Below are 20,793 nucleotides of genomic sequence, written 5' to 3'. Positions count from 1 at the left end.
ATTAGGTCGTGTCTGACTCTTGCGATCCCACGGCCTGGAGCCCGCCAGGCTCCTCTGTCTATGGGATTCTCTAGGCAAGAACACTGGAGTGAATGCCATTTCCTTCGCCAGGGGATCTTCCCGACCCAGGAATCAAACCCGGGTCTCCTGTATTGCAGATAGATGATTTACCAACTGAGCTATGAGGGAAGTATATATATATATATATATATATATATATATATATATAGACTGCTAATGATTTTTATGGACTCTTAAATATGAAAAAATTCTTAAGTTGCTCGCACACCCCCTCTCGATTGCTTAAAGAATTCATCATATCACAATCTCTAGAAATGTAAAGAAATTGTTCCCTCTCTGCTGTCTTCTGTGTTGATATGACTATTATACAGATGCCTGATTTTTCATCTTTTTTGTAGATGATACTTTTTTTCTCTGTAGAAGTCTTTCAAATGTTCTCCTTATCCTTGGAAATCACATCATTTCACCAGGATATATTTATCAGGCATTTTGTTAATCATGCTTGACTACTGGGGGATCAAAATCTGAAGACTTCCTTTTCTCTAGAGCTTGCCTCTGTAGCCTTGATTCTTTCTTTCTGAAACTCTTAGATATAATTTCTTAGAAATAATAAGCTGGAACTCTTAGAAATAATAAGCTCTTAGATATAATTTCCATAATTTTTAAATATTTCTCTTAGAGCCCCAGAGCTCTCAGAGTTCCAAGGGAACCTCAGAATTTCAGATAACTACCTCCTCAAAATATCCACAATTCCATGGGCAGGCACTTAGAAAGAGCCCCCTATACTGGAGATAAAATGCTTACTCCCAGCCTCCACAACACCACAGGGAAGAGTAAAGAGGGGGATCTCAGAACTCTAAACATTCCTGGGTACATTTCCACCCTTTCCTTATTCAGCCCCCTTCAAACCCTCAGCCTCAGTTAGAACTATACACATAAATTAGACCTTTAGTCACCACTAAAAATTCCAGATTCCTGAGTCATCCATCAACTCCCACATGCTAATCCCCGAATGACAGGGAATGAAGGGACCTCACCAATACATCACCAACCCCTTCCCTTGGTTTGTGCTATAACCCTCTCCTACTTCATTTTTCTCCATAACACTTATTACCATCCGTCCCACTATACGTTTTATTTGCCACTCTGACCAGTACACACTTTTTGGCGATTTTGTTCACTCATACATCTAGGACAGTCCAGAAAGTGCCCGAAACATAGTAGGTCCTCAATTAAGTAGCTAGATAATTTGATGGGAAAATTCTGGGTCTCTCTTTTCCAAAACATCAACTGGGCCCATTTTTATCTTCAAGTCAGCACAGTGAAATTGGAGTATACTAATTATTGGTGAAATATGAATCATACGAATTTTACAAGTTCTTTTTATTTTCCGAGTAGATGCTCTCCTTTGAGGTCAGGTGTTTTGTTTTGTTTTCCACTAGTTCCTCTATATCCTTCATGTGGTGGTATTGCTAAAATGTCAAGTGAGTCTCTCCAAACCACTTATTTACAATGAACGTCTCCATCACTCAAAATGGGTAATCAGCAGAGTTTTTTTCTGCATTTATTTCTGTTCTGCTTCTCCACTGAATATGAGAAAATAGGATGGCAGAGGGTCAGTGTCCAAATTAAGGACAGATTTACTAGGAGAATAATAGATTTAGTGCATTTGACTCCTGGTTGAGAAATGTTTTATTTGTTTTCTCCTTTATATCACTCTGTGGTAGGAGAGGAGTGCTACTTTTCATTTCCTTTTGAAAATTAAAGTTAAAATGAAATGTTTTAACACTGTAGATCAAATGGCTCTTGATTGCTATCACAGAATCCAACAATTTATAATATTGTATCTGTAGAAAATAATTTGAGGGTAAACTTTCAAAATCAACTGTTTACAATATCAGATTATCCATGGCAGATAATATTACAACTTCAAAAGAACTTCATATATTGAAAAATACCTTCCATACAAATGTTCAGTTAATCCTAACAATTCACTGTGTTCAGCAGAGAACATATTGTTTCCATTGTTCATATAGTGTTACTGATAGAGAAATGTAAATGATTTGCCCACACTCATCTCGTTAATAATGGGGATGCTTTCTTTTTTTAAGCCACTGAGATCTTCTACCTGCTCCCACATTCCAAGCTCCTGTCCAGGATGTCCAAGTTATCATTCTTCACATTCCCAGGTCAAATACTTGTATTTCCATGAAGAAAGTTGTGATACTGTTACAGATAGTCACGATTACTTCATTTGATATCATAGCCCTTTCTTTCTTCTTACCATGAGTAAATGGATTTGGAATCAGAAGATTTAGTTTGCTGCTAAGTCACTTCAGTCGTGTCTGATTCTGTGCAACCCCATCGACAGCAGCTCACTAGGCTTTCCTATCCCTGGGATTCTCAAGGCAAGAACACTGGAGTGGGTTGCCATTTCCTTCTCCAATGCATGAGAGTGAAAAGTGAAAGTGAAGTTGCTCAGTCGTGTCTGACTCTTAGTGACCCCATGGACTGTAGCCCACCAGGCTCCTCCATCCATGGGATTTTCCAGGCAAGAGTACTGGAGTGGGGTGCCATTGCCTTCTCCGAGATTTAGTTTGGGTTCTAGTTATTTACTATCAGGTTGATCCTAACAAGTAAAGCAACCATAATAACCACTTAAAAACCAATTTTCTCTATAATTAAGAAAATATAACACAGAAAACAGACTATATAACCACAGAATTACTTGGAAATTCAATTTTGATAAAACAAACAGGAAAGAACTATGTGAACTGTAAAGCCCTACAGTAAGCTAGTTTTCTTATATATTTGTTTTTCCCCTTCTTATCTACAAATTTTATTTCCTCTATTTCCTGGTTGAAGGAAAACACCATATCTAACAAATACTTGATTCTATCAAAGTACTTGTCAGTGTTTCACAACTGGGCATTTGAAACACATTTGTAAAATTAATGAAGGATTGGAAATATGACTACATTAATTAAGGTAAGCTTCAAAAAGCAGAATGCTCACTGCTACTATGTGGAATGCCAAAATCTGAATTCAACTTCTCTCCAATCTCATTGCTCATTTCCTCCCCATCACTTCAGCCAACCTAGAGTTATGCCAATTTTCTAAATACACTTTGCATTATTCTGGCTCTAGGTCTTAGACCAAATCATTACTCCCTTTCACGTCCTTTACCTGTTGAAATAATATCCATCTTTACAGACCTAGCACAAATACCATTTTCTACACAAATCTCTCCTTAATCTCACCCACTGGAAATGACACTTCCTACCCTATAGTCCATCATGTTTACTCATGTGCTTCACAGCTTTTATTATTTGACCACATGTTATATTTCCTTGTGCATGTATTATCTAACCTAGTATACCTGAATCATGTAGAGATCAATATTATGTTTTACTTATCTTTATATCCTACCACACATATAGTAAAACACCTTCCACTTTGTAGGTACTCAAATAATATATTTAGCTTGAAGGTCCAAGTACATGTTTCTGTCTTACAAACTGTCACAGAGTCAGGACTAACATTGTATAAAATGACCATCTACTGTTTGATCCATTATTACTACACATTCCTAAGAAGATGGTCTACTATGGGCAGAAACACATCTTTATCAAAATTTATAAATACATACACACACATATGTACAATGGAATACTACTCAGCTGGAAGAAAGAATGAAATTTTGCCATTTGCAGCAATCTGGATGGACTTGGATAACACTAAGTGAAATAAGTCTGACAGACAAAGACGAATACTGTATGGTATCACTTATACACAGAATCTAAGAAATACAACTAGTGACCATAACAAAAAAGAAGCAGACACACAGATATAGAGAACAAACCAGTGGTTGCTGGTGGGCAGAAGAAAAGGGGGAGGGGCAGCTTGGGAGTAAAGGATTAAGAAGTATAAAACTATTATATATGAAATCAGCCATATGAATATATTGTACAACATGGAGAATACAGCAAACACTTTATAATTATAAATGGAATATAGCCTTTAAACTTATAAATCAATATGCTGCATACTTGTAACAATTTTATACACCAACTATACTTTAATAAATTTTTTTAAAATAAGAATGCAGAAAAGTTTAAGATATGAAAAAAAGCTACAAATATATAAACAAACCATTTATAATCTGATCTCCACAACATAAATGTTCTTGTTAATTCCAATTTTACCATTAAAGAATCCCTTATCTAAAATGGTAGAGTACTCAATATGACTTCTGGTAAAAAGAATAAAGATACTTTGGCAAAAAAATCACAGGTTGACATATTTTAAATGGACATCATTATCATCTTTCATCACAGTAAGTATCCAAACAAACTTAACAGCTACCAATGATCATCACTGGTTTTGTTTTTTTTTTTAACAGAAAGGGGATTTCAGTTAGAATGACAGTACATGAGTCTCCACTCTGGGAGATATTTAAATCACACAATCCTTCAATGACTGCTGTCTCCATTCCTTCTTGGGCTGTTCACACACATCAGGCACACACAGCCCACTAACAGCTGTTCTCCAGATGGACTAAATGGTTTCTGTGCTTTCTCCTTGGGTAGGGACTATTGCATTTCTTTTAAAGACATCTTCTTTTGGATCCTAACCCCTCTTATTCTCACTTATATTATTATATCATCTTCACTGTATTATTTCTTAACTCCAGAGAATTTCTAAGTTCTTCTACAGTTTTACGCTTTTTGTCCCTTCCCTGAAAAGGTCCCCGAATCTCTACCTATTAAAATGCTACTTTATCCAGGGTCTTTAAGTGCTAAGTTAGCATTAACTGGCTTGCTGAGAATAACTTTTCTAACCTGAATCAGATTAAACAATCTTAAACCCATTTGTGTCACAACTGGCCCATTCATGACTCAGTCAGTCAGAAACATTTACCCAAAGACCTGGACTTACAAACTGTGATCTTTCTATGTAAACAGCCATCAGTGTCGAACCTGCTCTAAGGACTTTATTTTATGATGTCATTTATACTTTTATGAATGACTCTAACTAAGGAGGGAAGCATGCTCTCATAGATTATGGCAAAAATCACTGGCAGGAAGGGGATGTGTAGTTTCATATTAAAATTGTATTTAGAATCTAAAAACCTTGTCTGCTTTTTTCCCAAGCATAAACAGGATCCCGTATAAAAATATCACATCAAGAGTATTATATGATAGGTAGGTCGGAGCATGAATTTAAAAGTTAATGTAGTATATTAATGTAATATAATAACAGTGTGGACTTTACGCCCAGAATGCAATGAGTAAATGCTCTGCATTTTTCAATCAATTCATACTTCCTTTATGTGTCAAATTTATCAGAAATTATAGTAATGTTTTGGAGAAATATTATTACTGAAGAAAACGTTGAAAAAACTCTGATTTACATTTGGTAGAGAAGAAAAAGACGAAAGGAGGAGGAAAAGAAGAAAAGAAACATAGAAAAACAATGCCATCCTATCATATCAGTGATAAACTAACCACTGTTTGTGGAAGACGGTGATATGTTTTAAGAGCATGAACATCATGAAAAAATTGAACTTACCTCAGTTAAATGAGGATTGGGATTAAAACCACAGAGGCTACAAACAGTGGTCTGACACTCAGTGCATGTGTTAAAATTGGCCTTTTCTGGAACATGCAACAGAAGTTCAGTGGTATTGCAAAGAGGGCAGATGGTTTTAGGCAGGCCGTGTACTGGAGTCTGTGCTGCAGATGGAAACGTTGGTGGCTGTAGAGGTTTTCCAGCTCCTGTTTGGCTTACTGGTTTTGTAGATTGCTGAGCTGAGGGTTTTGCAGGTCCTGGTTGTTGAGGAGGGTGCTTCGTTGGGCCTGGCAGTTGAGAAGGGGGCTTCGCTGGACCAGGCTGTTGAGGAGGGGGCTTCGTTGGGCCTGGCTGTTGAGGAGGGGGTTTTGCTGAACCTGGCGGTTGAGGAAGGGGCTTCATTGGGCCTGGCTGTTGAGGAGGGGGCTTCATTGGACCAGGCTGTTGAGGAGGGGGCTTCGCTGGACCAGGCTGTTGAGGAGGGGGCTTCGCTGGACCAGGCTGTTGAGGAGGGGGTTTCGCTGGACCCGGCTGTTGAGGAGGGGGTTTCGCTGGACCAGGCTGTTGAGGAGGGGGCTTCGCTGGACCAGGCTGTTGAGGAGGGGGCTTCACTGGGCCAGGCTGTTGAGGAGGGGGTTTCGTTGGGCCAGGCTGTTGAGGTGGAGTCTTGCCTGGCCCAGACAACTGGGCCTGAGGCTTTGTTGTCCCAACCTGCTGAGCTGGAGCCTTTGCTGGCCCAGGCGGCTGAGCTGGAGACTGTGGCCCGGGCTGGTGAGCCAGGGATTTTGCTGCCCCTGGAGCTTGGGCCAGGGGCTTTGCTGTTCCCAGTTGTTGAGCTAGGGGCTTTGCAGGCCCAGGCTGTGGTATGGTACGTTTTTCAGGTCCAGGCTGCTGGGCTGGAGATTTTCCAGGACTTCCTTGCTGAATAGGTGGCTTGGAGGGGCTCTGCAGTGAGGGTTTAGCCGACTCACTCCTTCCTGGGTCTGTCTGTTTAGTCTGAGGCCTAGATACATCTCTCTGAATTGGCAATTTTGCCTGGTCTGTCTGAGGAGCCTGGGGGAAGCCCTGAGCTGGCTTTCCTGTTTCTGGAGGTTGTGATTTACTTTTTTCTGGTGGCTGAGAGGATCCGGACTTTGGAGAACCTTCCTGCTGAAGTGGAGCCCTCACAGGTCCTGGCTGCTTAGGAACTGTCTTGGGAGACTGTTGCGATGGAGGCTTTGTGACTCCCTCAGGTTTTCCTTGTTCCTTCTGAGCTATTTTTTGTTTCTTGGAGGCTTCTTCCTGGGAGGCATCAGGGTCTGATATCAAATCAAAAGGATTGAATTTATTTACAACAGAGGAAACAGCACTTAAAGGGTTAACCTCTGAGAGGAAGCCAGGCATCATACTAGACTTGTGCTCATCCTTAAAATCAGTTCTGGATTTCGATTCTTTCAAGCTAATAGTGGAAGGACTTCTTCCAGGCAATTTCTGCTCTGACCTCAGAGTGTCTGTAGTTCTGCTCTTACTGAGACCAGGCTGAATTGGACGCCCAGGGTCTGGTGGTTTTCCTGGTTGCTTTGGAGGTTGACTACTATCCAACTCTTGTTTCCTAGAAGAATGAAACAAACAGAAGTAAAAATAATGGAAATTATACCAACTCAAAATTATATGAAAAAGCTGTTACTTTCTTACATCTTCAAAATTTTGATCATATAAATATAACTAAAATCCATTTTTACATCATCCTGTATTAATGTCTGTTATTTTCTTTACATGGGTTCAGATTTTCAACATGGAGATGAAGAGAAGGGGGAAAGATTTAATACTTGCTACTATAAGAGATGAACTATTAAAATATCTAGTTAGAAATTACTTATAACAAAAAAACAATTCACATTTACACTTAAGAGTTAAGAATAGAATCTGGCCATCCTTAAAGTCTGTTTAAATATATTAACTCAACAAAACAATGCAAAGACATGTTCCAGTACATTCTCACATTCACGTTCACAGGATATATCCTTTTTAAGCCAAGGTTATGGTCAAAAAATGTTAGTCTCCCAAACACTAGCATACCAAGAGGTGAAAATATTCGTTTTTAAAAACAACTGTTTTCTAATATTAGAATTTACATTAGCTACCTAAGATACACAATGTGACATCAAATGATCTGGTGCAGGAGGTTTTTAGGTGCTCTTGGGAACCTGATTGTCTACTCAATTTTACCCTATTCTGTAAAAAATGTTATATCCATCAAATATTATCATATTAAACTTGTAGAATAAGAATTCCTACTTTAATTAGAAAATTTTGAGAAACAATTCTTTCTTGTGGAAAAATAGTGTTATATCACTCAATTATATTTCCAATAGCATTCTTATCTGAGATCCCTTAATATAACAATAAGATGTTTAAAGCATCCTGAGACACAGCTTGATACACAAAGAGCAACAAGCTGGTTGTTTTCCCACTTTTGAAAAGTACTGTTACTTTACTCAGAGGAAGAAAAGAAATAAAGATCTCTTTACTTAATGTCTTCTATAACATTTACTATTACCAATATTAGGTATTATTATTGACAATGACTTAAAAACTAACAAGTAATTTGCAAAAATTCTTTTACTCATAGACAAATATACAAGATTTTTTTTAAATTGGAAACATCAATTCTAAATGATGGTTAAATAATTAAAATACTTGTTTCTCATATACACTTTTATCAAGTATATTAGTCTCCAAAGAAGCTATTTACTGATAAAGCTGCAAGTAATAAGAACATGCTGCATCAGAATTATGGGATAAATCAAGCTGTATTTTGATATATGTAAACTGCTAACTTTCAAAAAGATCTTTTTAATTAAAAGAAAACGAGATAAACAGTGATTCAGTAGCACTTAAAATATGAGATGATCACAACATTGCATAGGTTTTAACTTGTTTTGTCAAAAATTTACCTGCCGATAGACCAGACTATAACTTTTTCATTTCAGGTCATCTGGTACTTAATATGAATTACATTTTTTAATTTCTCCTAATGGCACAGACTTCCCTGGTGGCGCAGATGGTAAAGCATCTGTCTACAATGCAGGAGACCCAGGTTCAATCCCTGGGTTGGGAAGATCCCCTGGAGAAGGAAATGGCAACCCACTCCAGGACTATTGCCTGGAAAATCCCATGGACAGAGGAGCCTGGTAGGCTACAGTCCATGGGGTCGCAGAGAGTCAGACACGACTGAGCAACTTCACTGTATTCACTATATAATGGCACAGAAATCTGAGGATAGATCAAGATGTAAGACATACAACTGAGATCTGCCTCCTGTTAGCTAAGACCAGGATGACAGAGAATAACATTCATTTGGTAGTGATTTATAGGAACATCATTGACTGATCATGACTTGACTTCAAGAACAAAAAATTTGACACCAAGAAGCCTGCAGCAACTAACCATGTCCCTCCCTCACCTTTCTTATAAAAAGGCTTTGTGGAAAGCTTTTAGTAACTTTGGGGTCCTTAAGGCATGAGCCACCCATCTCTTTTCATGATCCTGTAATAAAAATTTCTCTGTTTAAAAACATAAAATAAAAAGGCATGGTAGGAAGCAACACAGACCTATTACTTCTAGATAGCAACGAGTCAGAAGAAAATAAACTATAGATGGCAATGTATGCCACAAAGTTATTTTCTAATAAAAGATTAATAAACAGAACTCTTAGTTTTGGAAATTTCCTCCAGGTAAAAAAGTTATAAAAACTTGTCTCTGAAGCCTGTACTTAAAGGAACTAAAATTATCCATTTGCTCCATTCCATACAAAGGCAGAGTGTTAACTGCTCAGTCATGTCCAGCTCTTTTTGACCCCATGGACTGTAGCCTGCCAGGCTCCTCTGTCCATGGAGTTCTCCAGACAAGAATAGTGCGGTGGGTTTGGCTGAAGAGCCATGGTAAACAATCCAAAATCGATTATATTTTAAAAGTTCCATTGTTTATATTTTCACATTATTCTAGAAATGTTACTTATTCAATTAATAAAGTTTACCACTCCCTTGTAGGGCACAAACGTAAGAGATTATTCTGCAGAGAATTATTTAGGCATTTTATTGAAGAAATCCGTAGCTAAACAGAGTACTTAAAAATCTATTCTTAACTATACTATGCAGAGTGGGTTGCCATTTCCTACTCTAGGGGATCTTCCCAACCCAGGGGTCGAACCCAGGTCTCCCGCATTAGGCAGACGCTTTACCATCTGAGCCACCAGGGAAGCCCTGAAAATACTATTAAACATCATCATTTTTTTCTGTGATATTGCTTCACTTAATTCATTTATACAAAACAAAATATAAATGTTGTTAAGTACCAAATATCTGTGATAACAATAAACACCAAAAGTTAAAGCAAGCTGCCTGCACTAAATGTTATAACTGCATGCGTGTCTTATAAATATTAAGTGGTATTATGTTATAGAAGCCCCCTGTAAGAGAATATCTATACAGGTAGACAAACTAAATTTAGTTTTAGTTGCTATAATAATATAAATAAATATAAAATATGGATGTCTGGAAGTGAGAAACAGATAATCATTGAGAAGATATAGGCTTAATACTGAGCAAAATAAAAAAAGATGCCTTAGCTAACTACGGTCTTTTGATGAATTTGTGTTGGGTATAATAGTTGTGTTAAAAACAAGAATGATTAAAATGCAGTCTGTTTCTTGTGTACTAGATCATGAGCTCCAAGGGAGAGAAAGCGTTTTACTCATCTTTGCATTACTGGAACCAAAGCTCGTAACTAGTCGATGAGTATTAATGTTTGATGAATCAATGAATGAATAATAGTGAAAGGACAAGTGAATGAACATCTCAGGTTTTTGTTTCCCTGTTGATTACTGTTTCCTGAATCCTTTTCACTTTAACTTTTTCTACTGGTCTGCTGAGATATAAATGGAAACATTTCATTTTCATTTTAGTTTGCTGCTCTAGGAAGACAAAGAGTTGTGGAGGTGACTACCCAGTAGCGGAGGCCTCAAGGAAAAGAATCAGTTCAGTCAGAATTGTCACTATTCTACTTATCGGAAGTATTTTTCAGGAAAGTTCCTCTATATGACACATCTGTAGGTATAAATAGAATGAGTAGAAGTGGTAAAACTGCATTTCCCTGGATCAGCAATGAATAAAAAATCCAGGACTATTTCATTTGTAAGCTCTAACTTCTAGCTTTTAACTTTTCAAGTTTTATACAACCTCTCTTTATCATTTCACTATTGTCATCCTCATATTAGAATTTTTCTTTCACATATTAACAGAAAAAAAATGTTTCAGCTACAAACGAGAAAAAAAAGCATTCAAGAGTCAGACTATAAAAGCAGCTGGAATACTAAAAGATTTTTAAATATAACACAAAAAGCAATGACACTTGACAGTGTTGAGTCATAAAACTTTATAATAATAGAAATATAAGCAACTTTAGAAATCTCTATTCATTTTTACATTGTAGAGGATAGTAGGATTTAAGAGGCAAAGATATTAATTCAAGGTCATAAAATTAGTTAGTCATAGAAATCTGGAGTCCTAAGTCCTGGTGGGGAGGATGAGGGACAGGATTTCCAGTATGCTGCACTGACTTCTCTGTATGTAAAAGAATATAGATATATTATAGATATATCAAAATAACTCATGACAATGAATAATTTAACCGACAACTTGTCTGCAGCCATCACTGCCAGTGCCATTCACTGCTGATAGCAATATTACTACTTTTTATATGTATAAGGTTACTTCAAATTAAAATCCAAGCAGAAATGGTCCTGTCAATTTTTAATTGATCCTTACAATGGCTCTACAAGATAGATAAGTATTATCGTCTTATTTAGAGGCAAGGGAACTTAGGCATCTATGACTGTAAATCATATATAATTTGCTATGAGTCAGTTAAAAATAATCAGATAAGGTCTTTGGGCTGTGAACCCTTATTTCTTAAAAAAAAAAAAAAAAGTAAAACCCCACCATGTCTAATTCACATCATGTAACCTTCTAAAATGTGAAATGATTTGGATATAATTTCTTATATACACTTGAATTAATATGTTTCTTAAAATCTAAATCATAAGCCAAGTATGTATTCGGTTATCACACATGGGAATAATAACTTTCCAAAATTATAGATTTTTATAGAAATCTTTCAGTAAAATGTAAACAGTTTGCCAAAATCATGCCCATATTGTTTATATATTTGAATGAAGCTTTTGTCAATAACTCTTTTGACTCAGAAAATATATTGCTAAGAATTCTACGGTAACAAAACTATCAGTAGAGAGCTTTAAAATTATGTTACCTGATACAAATAATGCATAAAACACTACACTTTCATAGGCTGAAGTACTATTTTTTAGCCACCCTCTAAATAGAAGTAAGGAATTTAGAAATCAAAGTTCTCACTTTTCCTGGTATCTGTAACCAGCATGCTAAACCTGTTGCTTGTGGCTCTCAGGGAAAATTGCAGCAGAGCTGGCATACATTTTTTAAAAGGTTACTAAAAGTACTGTACCTCATTATTAACCTAAAAAAATCTACTATATGAACATTCAAATTTTTTTCTAAGTCAGCTTTTAATTAGTAGAAAAAAATAGTACATATCATAAACCGTATTCTTAAGGGAATGTATAAGAAAGACTTAATGCCAAAGGAATAGCCCAATATGTCACTAATTTAAAAAACACAGAAAAACATTTCAATATGAAAAAGCCAGTTTTTACCAGTAGTGTTGGGTTTCCCTTCAAGAAAATGGGTTTTTACCTGATATAGTTTATGCACTTAAGATTTCATGTGATAAATATTGTCATCAACCGTAAAACATTTTACAGTTACCCTATATTAGTTACTTGACAAAATTATATGTATATACTTACAGCTCCTAAGTGAAAGTGCATTTATTTTATGAAGTAGAGGATAAAAGCCTACACCTACATCAAGATTTTTCATATTTCCAGTATCTAATAAAAATTGTTAGGTTACCAGAAAGCAGGAGTGGTTTCAGGACCATGGTCAGAGAACTGTTCTGTAGGGAAGGGTGGGAAGTTAAAAGGTTTGTTTACAGAATAAAGGCAGGGCAGGCACAATGATTATACCCTCTAAGTACTCTAATTAGAAAACAACCAGTTTATTGGGATGTAGGAAAATAGAGAGCTAGAGGGGGAAATGCATACATTAATATTACAAATCAGCTCTTAATTTCCTATGCAAGATGTTATTTGCTCTGTGTTTAAAAGTCTGTACTGGAAACTAATTTTAAGATAACACAAATTCACACATTCTTCCATAAACTGTAAGATCCTTTTCCACATAAAACAGCAGTGGTTTAGAAAATAGCATATGCTAATTCATAAATACACGTACATCACCTGCACTGCTGTGACCAAACCATCTGTTTAACGCCACAACAGAATTTAGGGTTTCTCATTCAATATAAAAGGTGTATTCATTCTATGCCTTCTACCTAAACAGCTCCTGTTCTCCTCTGGGGGTGGGGTGTGAAGGAAAGACAAATCACCTCTAAGGGAATTAAAGGTATTGTTACAGAAATATTTATATATTATTCAAAGAGAAAAAGACCCCAGAATGACTGAGGAGGTTTAAACAGAGACAGGTAAACACCCAGCTCTATCCTTTTCCTAACACGTCCGTTCTGTATTAATGGAAGACTTCCAGATTAGTAAAACACTGGAGGGCGTCTCTCCATGCCACCCTAGAGGGAAAAGGTTCCAAAAGGCCAGAAATCACAACCTAAAATCACAGTTCCAAGAATGCAACCCTTGACTATCCCACTAGAAACTCTGTAATGCATCATTTGTATTCTACCCAACAGAAGGCTTATGTTCTCTTTATAGCCACCCCATTAGGAAGAATAAAATGAACGGAAGCGACATATATGTACTGCCGTGATGGCACATATGGGCAGGCACATATGTGCACGAGAAGCTGTACATATATGTCCGAACATATATACATCATGCTGTGCGTGCCTGTGCATGGAAGGCGGCTCCGCAGCGGCCGGGGTAACGCTTCCTTTGGGCAGCCCCTGCGCCCTTGACATGACAGCAGCGATCTGTCTCCTCTCCTCTTCGCTCAGTTGGCTCAGATCCGCTTCCATGCCGGCCGGGATCACGGTGTGCAAGGGGCTCCCCGCCCCGCCAGCCCCTCCTCCGGCTGCTGCCGCTGCTGCCGCCGCCAACCCTTCGGGGAGTCCTTCCCCTTCCAGGCTCGCCTCGTTGCCCATGGCTTAAGGAAACCCGGAGCCGCCGCGCTCCCTCCTTGCGCTGCGTCCCCACCGGGAAACCCGCCGCCGGAGGAGCAACCAGAGTAGGGGTCTGGCTCAGGGCGTGCAGGCAGAGTCCCTGGGCTCGGGAACTCCGGCACCGCTGCCCTGAACGCCAGGCGGAGATTAGTCCCTCTTGCAGGTGATGCCTGAGGCCAGTGCCTCCTCCATGTTGGACAACGCCAGGCAACCTTTGCAGAAGGCAACTCCCAACGCCGCCTCAGCGCCCCAAGCCGTGCACAAGCAGATCTGAGTGGTGCCAGCCAGGCGCCGTCGGCCCCTCCCACAGCGCCCCGCCTCCTCGCCCGCGCCCTCACAGTGCGCATGCCCCATTCAGAACAGGTGATGCTCACACCCGCGCCCATCCCGCTCTGCGTAGCTCCTTTCCCTTCCTCATTCTCAGCACCGATTTAAAGGAGCCAAGCTAGAGCACAGATTAAAAACCGGGATGAAACAGCAGGCATTTCTTTCAGGCATATTTCAGGATGCCTCAACCTGAGTTTTAGCAGACTACATTCTAGGGAACCGGGAAGGGTTTGGAGGGGAGGTGTCAGTTTCTAATCCATCTTTGACTCATGGGATTTGTAGTTTGTTTTGTTTTTGTTTTTTTTTTTAAGCAAGCTTTTAAAAGACCCTAGAATAATGTTTTCAGGTAGCTGGAGATTAACTAGAGAAATGTTTTCAGGTAGCTGGAGATTAACTAGAGAAACCTCTGATACCTTTGGGGCAAATTTCTCCAATGGAGCTAAAACTGGCCCTTTTCATTTAGAACTTTCCCAGAACAGTTATTTTATAATTTTAGATACAGTATTAGTAAGAAGGTAATGTTTTTGAATACTGTGTTGTTTCCTAAAGGGACTACACAGAAGTAAAGATTCGGGGAAATTGTGGTTAGGATACTGTAGTTAGGAACCAGATTGTCGAATATTAAAATGTTACAGTAGTGTGAATTTTGGGGGCATGAGTTCAGTCCCTTTTTTCTATAACTGTAGGCCCAGATAAAAAATATAATTTGTATAAAGGCACACAGCTGGTTAGCAGTAGAGGTCTAACTAACACTCTTTCAGACTGACACCCAGATACTCTTTTTTTCTTACTATTATTAATACATTCTTTAGACAGGACTGTTTGAGTTCAGCCCTGGATCTGCAGCCCTAATTTTGCAAATCATGTTTCCTAACAAAGTAGACTTAATGTCCCAATTGTTGAGAATAAAGTCAAAAGCTAACAACTGAGAATAAATATACAAACAAATAAGCTGCTCAGAAAGTTTCCAAGGTTTTGTAATAATCATGTTTGTTATTGTGCATTCCACTTATATCAAAACTGAATAATGACACAGTTGTAACTGCTTGTACTAAATTTGCTGCTTTGAAAGATGACTAGTCATCAGATTATATATTATTGGTTGAGTTCCTACCAAAACTTAACATAGTAAGAAGTGACTGCTAAAGTCAAAACTGCAGAGAGTATAATTTATTTAAATAAGAGAATGCTCACACTTAATACAAACAAATCAAGCTGAGGCAACCTGACATTCTAGTGGCTAGATCTGGGGGCAAATACACCCTGTCATACCTCCTGGGAAGGAGTTTGCTTCAATAAAGGAGATAATTAGGTATACAATTCTGAATTATAATGCCTCCTCTGACAAAATGTGTAACTGCTTCACAGCCCAGGCTGCCCTAGGAATCAGTAACACTCTAGATGGAGGTGAGGAAGGAGATGATTCACATGCTGACTATTTTCTCATAATATGCTCAAGTTTTGTGAGAATAAAATGTATTCAGACTCACAAACCACAGGCTTAAACTGGTAAGATAAATACCCCTTCAAACTCTGCGTGCTCAGTTGTGACCCCCTCTTTGTGACCCCATAGACTACAGGCATCAAGGCTCCTCTGTCCATGGGATTTCATAGGCAAGGATACTAGAGTGGGTTCTCATTCTCTACCCCAGGGGATCTTCCTAATCCAGGGATGTAACCTGCATCTTCTGTGTCTTATGCATTGGCAGGCAGATTCTTTACCACTGATCCACCTGGGAAGCCTCAGAATAATATCTAAACTAAGGAAATGTATTGTTAACTTCATGTTATCTGCCAATTTTGATGAAATGGAATTTATAAAGTAATAAATAAAATTGGTAATCAATATGCAAAGTAATGTTGATAGGCAGTACATTCTAAGATGGGAATGTCATAACCCATTGAGCAAATATATGCATTGACTTTCTCTTTCCCTTCTGTCTCCCAGGAGCAAATATCATCAGAAAATATGAAAACGGAACATATGGTGAGACCAGTAATCGGACTATGAAAATAAGAGATATAATGGTGACACTGGGAAGCTTTTTGGCTGTTGACTTTTTCAAATGATTTTGCATTTGTAACCTTTATAACTGTTGAGTTTCAAATAACATTTCTTTTTTCAGTCTTTTATTTGGACTTAGTTGCTTGTATCAATAGTTGAGAGGTGTTTCTGATTTAAACAGAAATGCTAAGAGCAGAATCCAGGTGCATTCCTGTTATGTGAATCCTCAGAATTCTAAGGGGATGAGGATGACAAGTAGAAAAAAAAAGGCTGTTGGGTAACTTTATGCGGTTTCTCTTTGTTGACTCAGAAAACTATCATAATTACTTTCATTCTTCAAATTAACTAATGGTGGTTGGCAGTGTAGTTGCTAAGTTGTGTCTAACTGTTGTGATTCCATGAACTCTAGCCCCCCAGGCTCCTCTGTCCACAGAGGAGCTTCCTGTTGGTTATTGCATCCCATTGATTATATAGTTACTCTAATGATCATTTATTCAAATCTCAATTTAACTTAACAAGTGATAGTTCAGCACCCATTCACTCAGCCTGATAGGTAGGTCATGAAATGAATCAGTTTCTGAAAACTTCCACTGTTATATACTACCATAATATCTTTCTAAAATGATTTCTCAACTCTAGAAAGTGAGATATTTTTTGATTTTTTTTTGTCTCAATTTCCCAGGTAGTTTCTATTTCAATAGATTAAAATCAATCTAAATGTGGGAGTTAACAACTGAACATAAGTAGGTCATGATTCCTTGGAATGGGGTGGCCCAGTCTACCCAAGTCCTTATAGATATCATTCAACAGGGATAAAATAAAATAGATCTACCTTGTATCTATATGTGCAAAACTCAAATAAGTTAAGGGACTCAAGAATTGAAGTTAGAATAATCTTCATCAAATATAGTAGAACATGTAGTCTCACTAGTTTATAAAATTTATTATACAATTAAGAGTCATATAATTTTAACAAAACCTATTTTTAAATGTATGTTTATTAAATTATAGCAAGCATAATCTGAGTATTGGATTATTTATTATATGCTCATTATTACCCTATTAAGACCTTTATAATAATACTAGTGAGTGTTTTGTAAGCTAAATTTGAGTTTAAAAATAGATTCAACCTTTCCAGAAAATAATTTGGCAGTACTTATCAAAAACCTTAAAAAGAGTCTTAATCTGGGATACACTTTTGGAAACCAGTCCTGAAGGGATCATTTAAGTTATAAAAATGATTTTGTGAAAAAAGTTCACTGTAGTATTATTTACACTAGCAATAAAGTAAAAAGCAGAGACAGTACTTTGCCAACAAAGGTCTGCGTAGTCAAAGCTATGTTTTTTCCAGTAGTCATGTATGGATGTGAGAGTTGGAACATAAAGAAGGCTGAGTGTCAAAGAACTGATGCCTTCGATCTGTGGTGCTGGAGAAGACTCTCGAAGAGTCCCTTGGACAGCAAGGTGATTAAACCAATCAGTCCTAAAGGAAATCAACCTTGAATATTCATTGGAAGGACTGATGCTGAAGCTGAAGTTCCAATACTCTGGCCATGTGATACGAAGAGCTGACTCACTGGAAAAGACCCTGATGCTGGGAAAGACTGGAGAGGAGAAGGAGGTGACAGAGGATGAGATGGTTGAATGCCATCATCAATTCAATGGACATGAGTTTGAGTAAATTATAGGAAATAGTGAAGGACAGGGAAGTGTGGCATGCTGCAGTCAATAGGATTGCAGAGTCAGACACGACTAAGCAACTGAACAACAACAATGAAGAGTAAACCAGTCATTACTCCTTGATATAGAAAAACAGGGAAGTAAAATCTGGTACAGCTAGATGATCTAGATGATAGTTTTTTATGAAGATGTTTACTTAAAATAATGCTTTTAAATAGCTCAGTATAACATGGAAAATGTTTCAAAGTATACATGGGTTAAATTTTCATAAAGTTACACACTCAAATGTGCAAAAAATGAAACCATTAAAATCCATAAAAAATATAGGAAACAAGTCGGTGAACACAACCTATATATATTCAATGGCAAGACCATAGGTAATCTTACTTTTTCTGTAGAATTTTCTATATTTTCCAAATTTTCCAAAGTGAATATATAGGGTTTTATGGTGTAAGAGCACTGGTAATGATTACTAATCACTCTTTTTAAATCCTGAAAGATGATGCTGTAAAACTGCTGCACTCAATATGCCAGCAAGTTTGGAAAACACAGCAGTGGCCACAGGACTGGAAAAGGTCAGTTTTCATTCCAATCCCAAAGAAAGCCAGTGCCAAAGAATGCTCAAACTACTGCACAATTGCACTCATCTCACACGCTAGTAAAGTAATGCTCAAAATTCTCCAAGCCAGGCTTCAGCAATGCGTGAACCGTGAAATTCCAGATGTTCACGCTGGTTTTAGAAAAGGCAGAGGAACCAGAGATCAGATTGCCAACATCCGCTGGATCATCAAAACAGCAAGAGAGTTCCAGGAAAACACCTATTTCTGCTTTATTGACTATGCCAAAGCCTTTGACTGTGTCGATCACTATAAACTGGAAAACTCTTCAAGAGATGGGAATTCTAGACCACCTGACCTGCCTCTTGAGAAACCTATATGCAGGTCCAGAAGGAACAGTTAGAACTGGACATGGAACAACAGACTAGTTCCAAATAGGAAAAGGAGTACGTCAAGGCTGTATATTGTCACCCTGCTTATTTAACTTATATGCAGAGTACATTATGAGAAATGCTGGGCTGGAGGAAGCATAAGCTGGAATCAAGATTGCTGGGGGAAATATCAATAACCTCAGGTATGCAGATGACACCATCTTTATGGCAGAAAGTGAAGAACTAAAGAGCCTCTTGATGAAGGTGAAAGAGGAGAGTGAAAAAGTTGTTTTAAAGCTCAACATTCAGAAAACTAAGATCATGGCATCTGGTCCCATCATTTCATGGCAAATAGATGGGGAAACAGTAGCTGACTTTATTTTGGGGGGCTCCAAATGAAGAAGGCTGAGCACCAAAGAATTGATGCGTTTGAACTGTGGTGTTGGAGAAGACTCTTGAGAGTCCCTTGGACTGCAAGGAGATCCAACCAGTCCATTCTGAAGGAAATCAACCCTGGGATTTCTTTGGAAGGAATGATGCTAAAGCTGAAACTCCAGTACTTTGGCCACCTCATGCAAAGAGTTGACTCATTGGAAAAGACTCATGCTGGGAGGGGTTGGGGGCAGGAGAAGAAAGGGATGACAGAGGATGAGATGGCTGGATGGCATCACTGACTTGATGGATGCGAGTCTGAGTGAACTCTGGGAGTTGGTGAGGGACAGGGAGGCCTGGTGTGCTGCAATTCATGGGGTTGCAAAGAGTTGGACACGACTGAATGACTGAGCTGAACTGAACTGAAAATCACTGCAGATGGTGATTGCAGCCATGAAATTAAAAGGCGCTTACTCTTTGGAAGGAAAGTTATGACCTAAACAACATATTAAAAAGCAGAGACACTACTTTGTCAACAAAGGTCTGTCTAGTCAAGGCTATGGTTTTTTCAGTGGTCATGTATGGATGTGACAGTTGGACTATAAAGAAAGCTGAGCACAGAAGAATTGATGCTTTTGAACTGTGTTGTTGGAGAAGACTCTTGAGAGTCCCTTAGACTGCAAGGAGATCCAACCAGTCCATTCTAAAGGAGATTAGTCCTGGGTGTTCATTGGAAGGACTGATGTTGAAGCTGAAACTCCAATACTTTGGCCATCTGATGCGAAGAGCTGACTCATTTGAAAAGACCTGATGCTGGGAAAGATTGAGGGCAGGAGGAGAAGGGGACGACAGAGGGTGAGATGGTTGGATGGCATGACGGACTCAATGGACATGGGTTTGGGTGGACTTTGGGAGTTGGTGATGGACAGGGAGGCCTGGTGTGCTGCAGTTCATGGGCTCGCAAAGAGTCAGACACAACTGAGCAACTGAACCGAACTGAACTTTTTTTTAAACAAAAATAACACAACCTGTTAAGCTAGGGAACCAAAATATGAATGTCTTTTGTAACAAATGCCTCAAAGATGCTGAAAAAAAATTATATGGTATATATCCTAACAGTGATTTCATGTAACATGATGAGTGGTAAAACTCAATTCTGTTACTTTCTGTATAAAAAGTCTATGAATTTCTAGTGTATGTGTGGTATATGTATTTATGTTTGTGTAAGTATAGCAAAAATGACATTTTTGTATAGACATACACACAGACAGACATATATATATATATATATATATATATATATATATATATATATATATATATATATGTTCCCTCGATAATAGAAGGCAAGAGAGGATTGTGCTAATTTAGTGGACAATGAACATGCACTGGCTTAAGGTACAACCTTATTTTTTGTAATGGTTGAGTTCTTTCTCAATTGCTGTGCTCAGTCATTTTTGTGAGCTCTGCTTTAAAATGAGATTTGTAGCTAGAGTGATAGAAATTCAAGTGAGATTACAGTTGGTTATGAATTGGTTTCCCAATTTTTAGAGGAAAAAAAGAAAACATGAGAAGTCTTTTAGAGAAAACTTTGACAAATAAATATATTTTTGAATTCTGA

General features: G+C 38.0%; 1 protein-coding gene across 9 annotated transcripts in view; it reads right to left on the bottom strand.

The window, feature by feature from the left end:
* PCLO (piccolo presynaptic cytomatrix protein) overlaps positions 1-14,132 on the bottom strand; it is a 377,965-nt gene extending 363,833 nt beyond the window's left edge. For all 9 annotated transcript variants that reach the window (XM_060414989.1, XM_060414990.1, XM_060414992.1 and 6 more), the window contains exons 1-2: positions 13,589-14,132; positions 5,593-7,183 (exon numbers count right to left, since the gene is read on the bottom strand). In XM_060414989.1, coding sequence (XP_060270972.1) covers positions 5,593-7,183; positions 13,589-13,842 — 1,845 coding nt within the window. In that variant the 5' untranslated portion in view covers positions 13,843-14,132. The remainder of the gene's footprint in view (positions 1-5,592; positions 7,184-13,588) is intronic.
* Positions 14,133-20,793: the final 6,661 nt, after the last annotated feature.

Source organism: Ovis aries, chromosome 4 (genome assembly GCF_016772045.2).
Source record: "Ovis aries strain OAR_USU_Benz2616 breed Rambouillet chromosome 4, ARS-UI_Ramb_v3.0, whole genome shotgun sequence".
In the NCBI taxonomy this organism is placed as follows: domain Eukaryota; kingdom Metazoa; phylum Chordata; class Mammalia; order Artiodactyla; family Bovidae; genus Ovis; species Ovis aries.
Note: the sequence above shows the minus strand (reverse complement) of the source record. Positions and strands in the feature narration are given on the sequence as shown.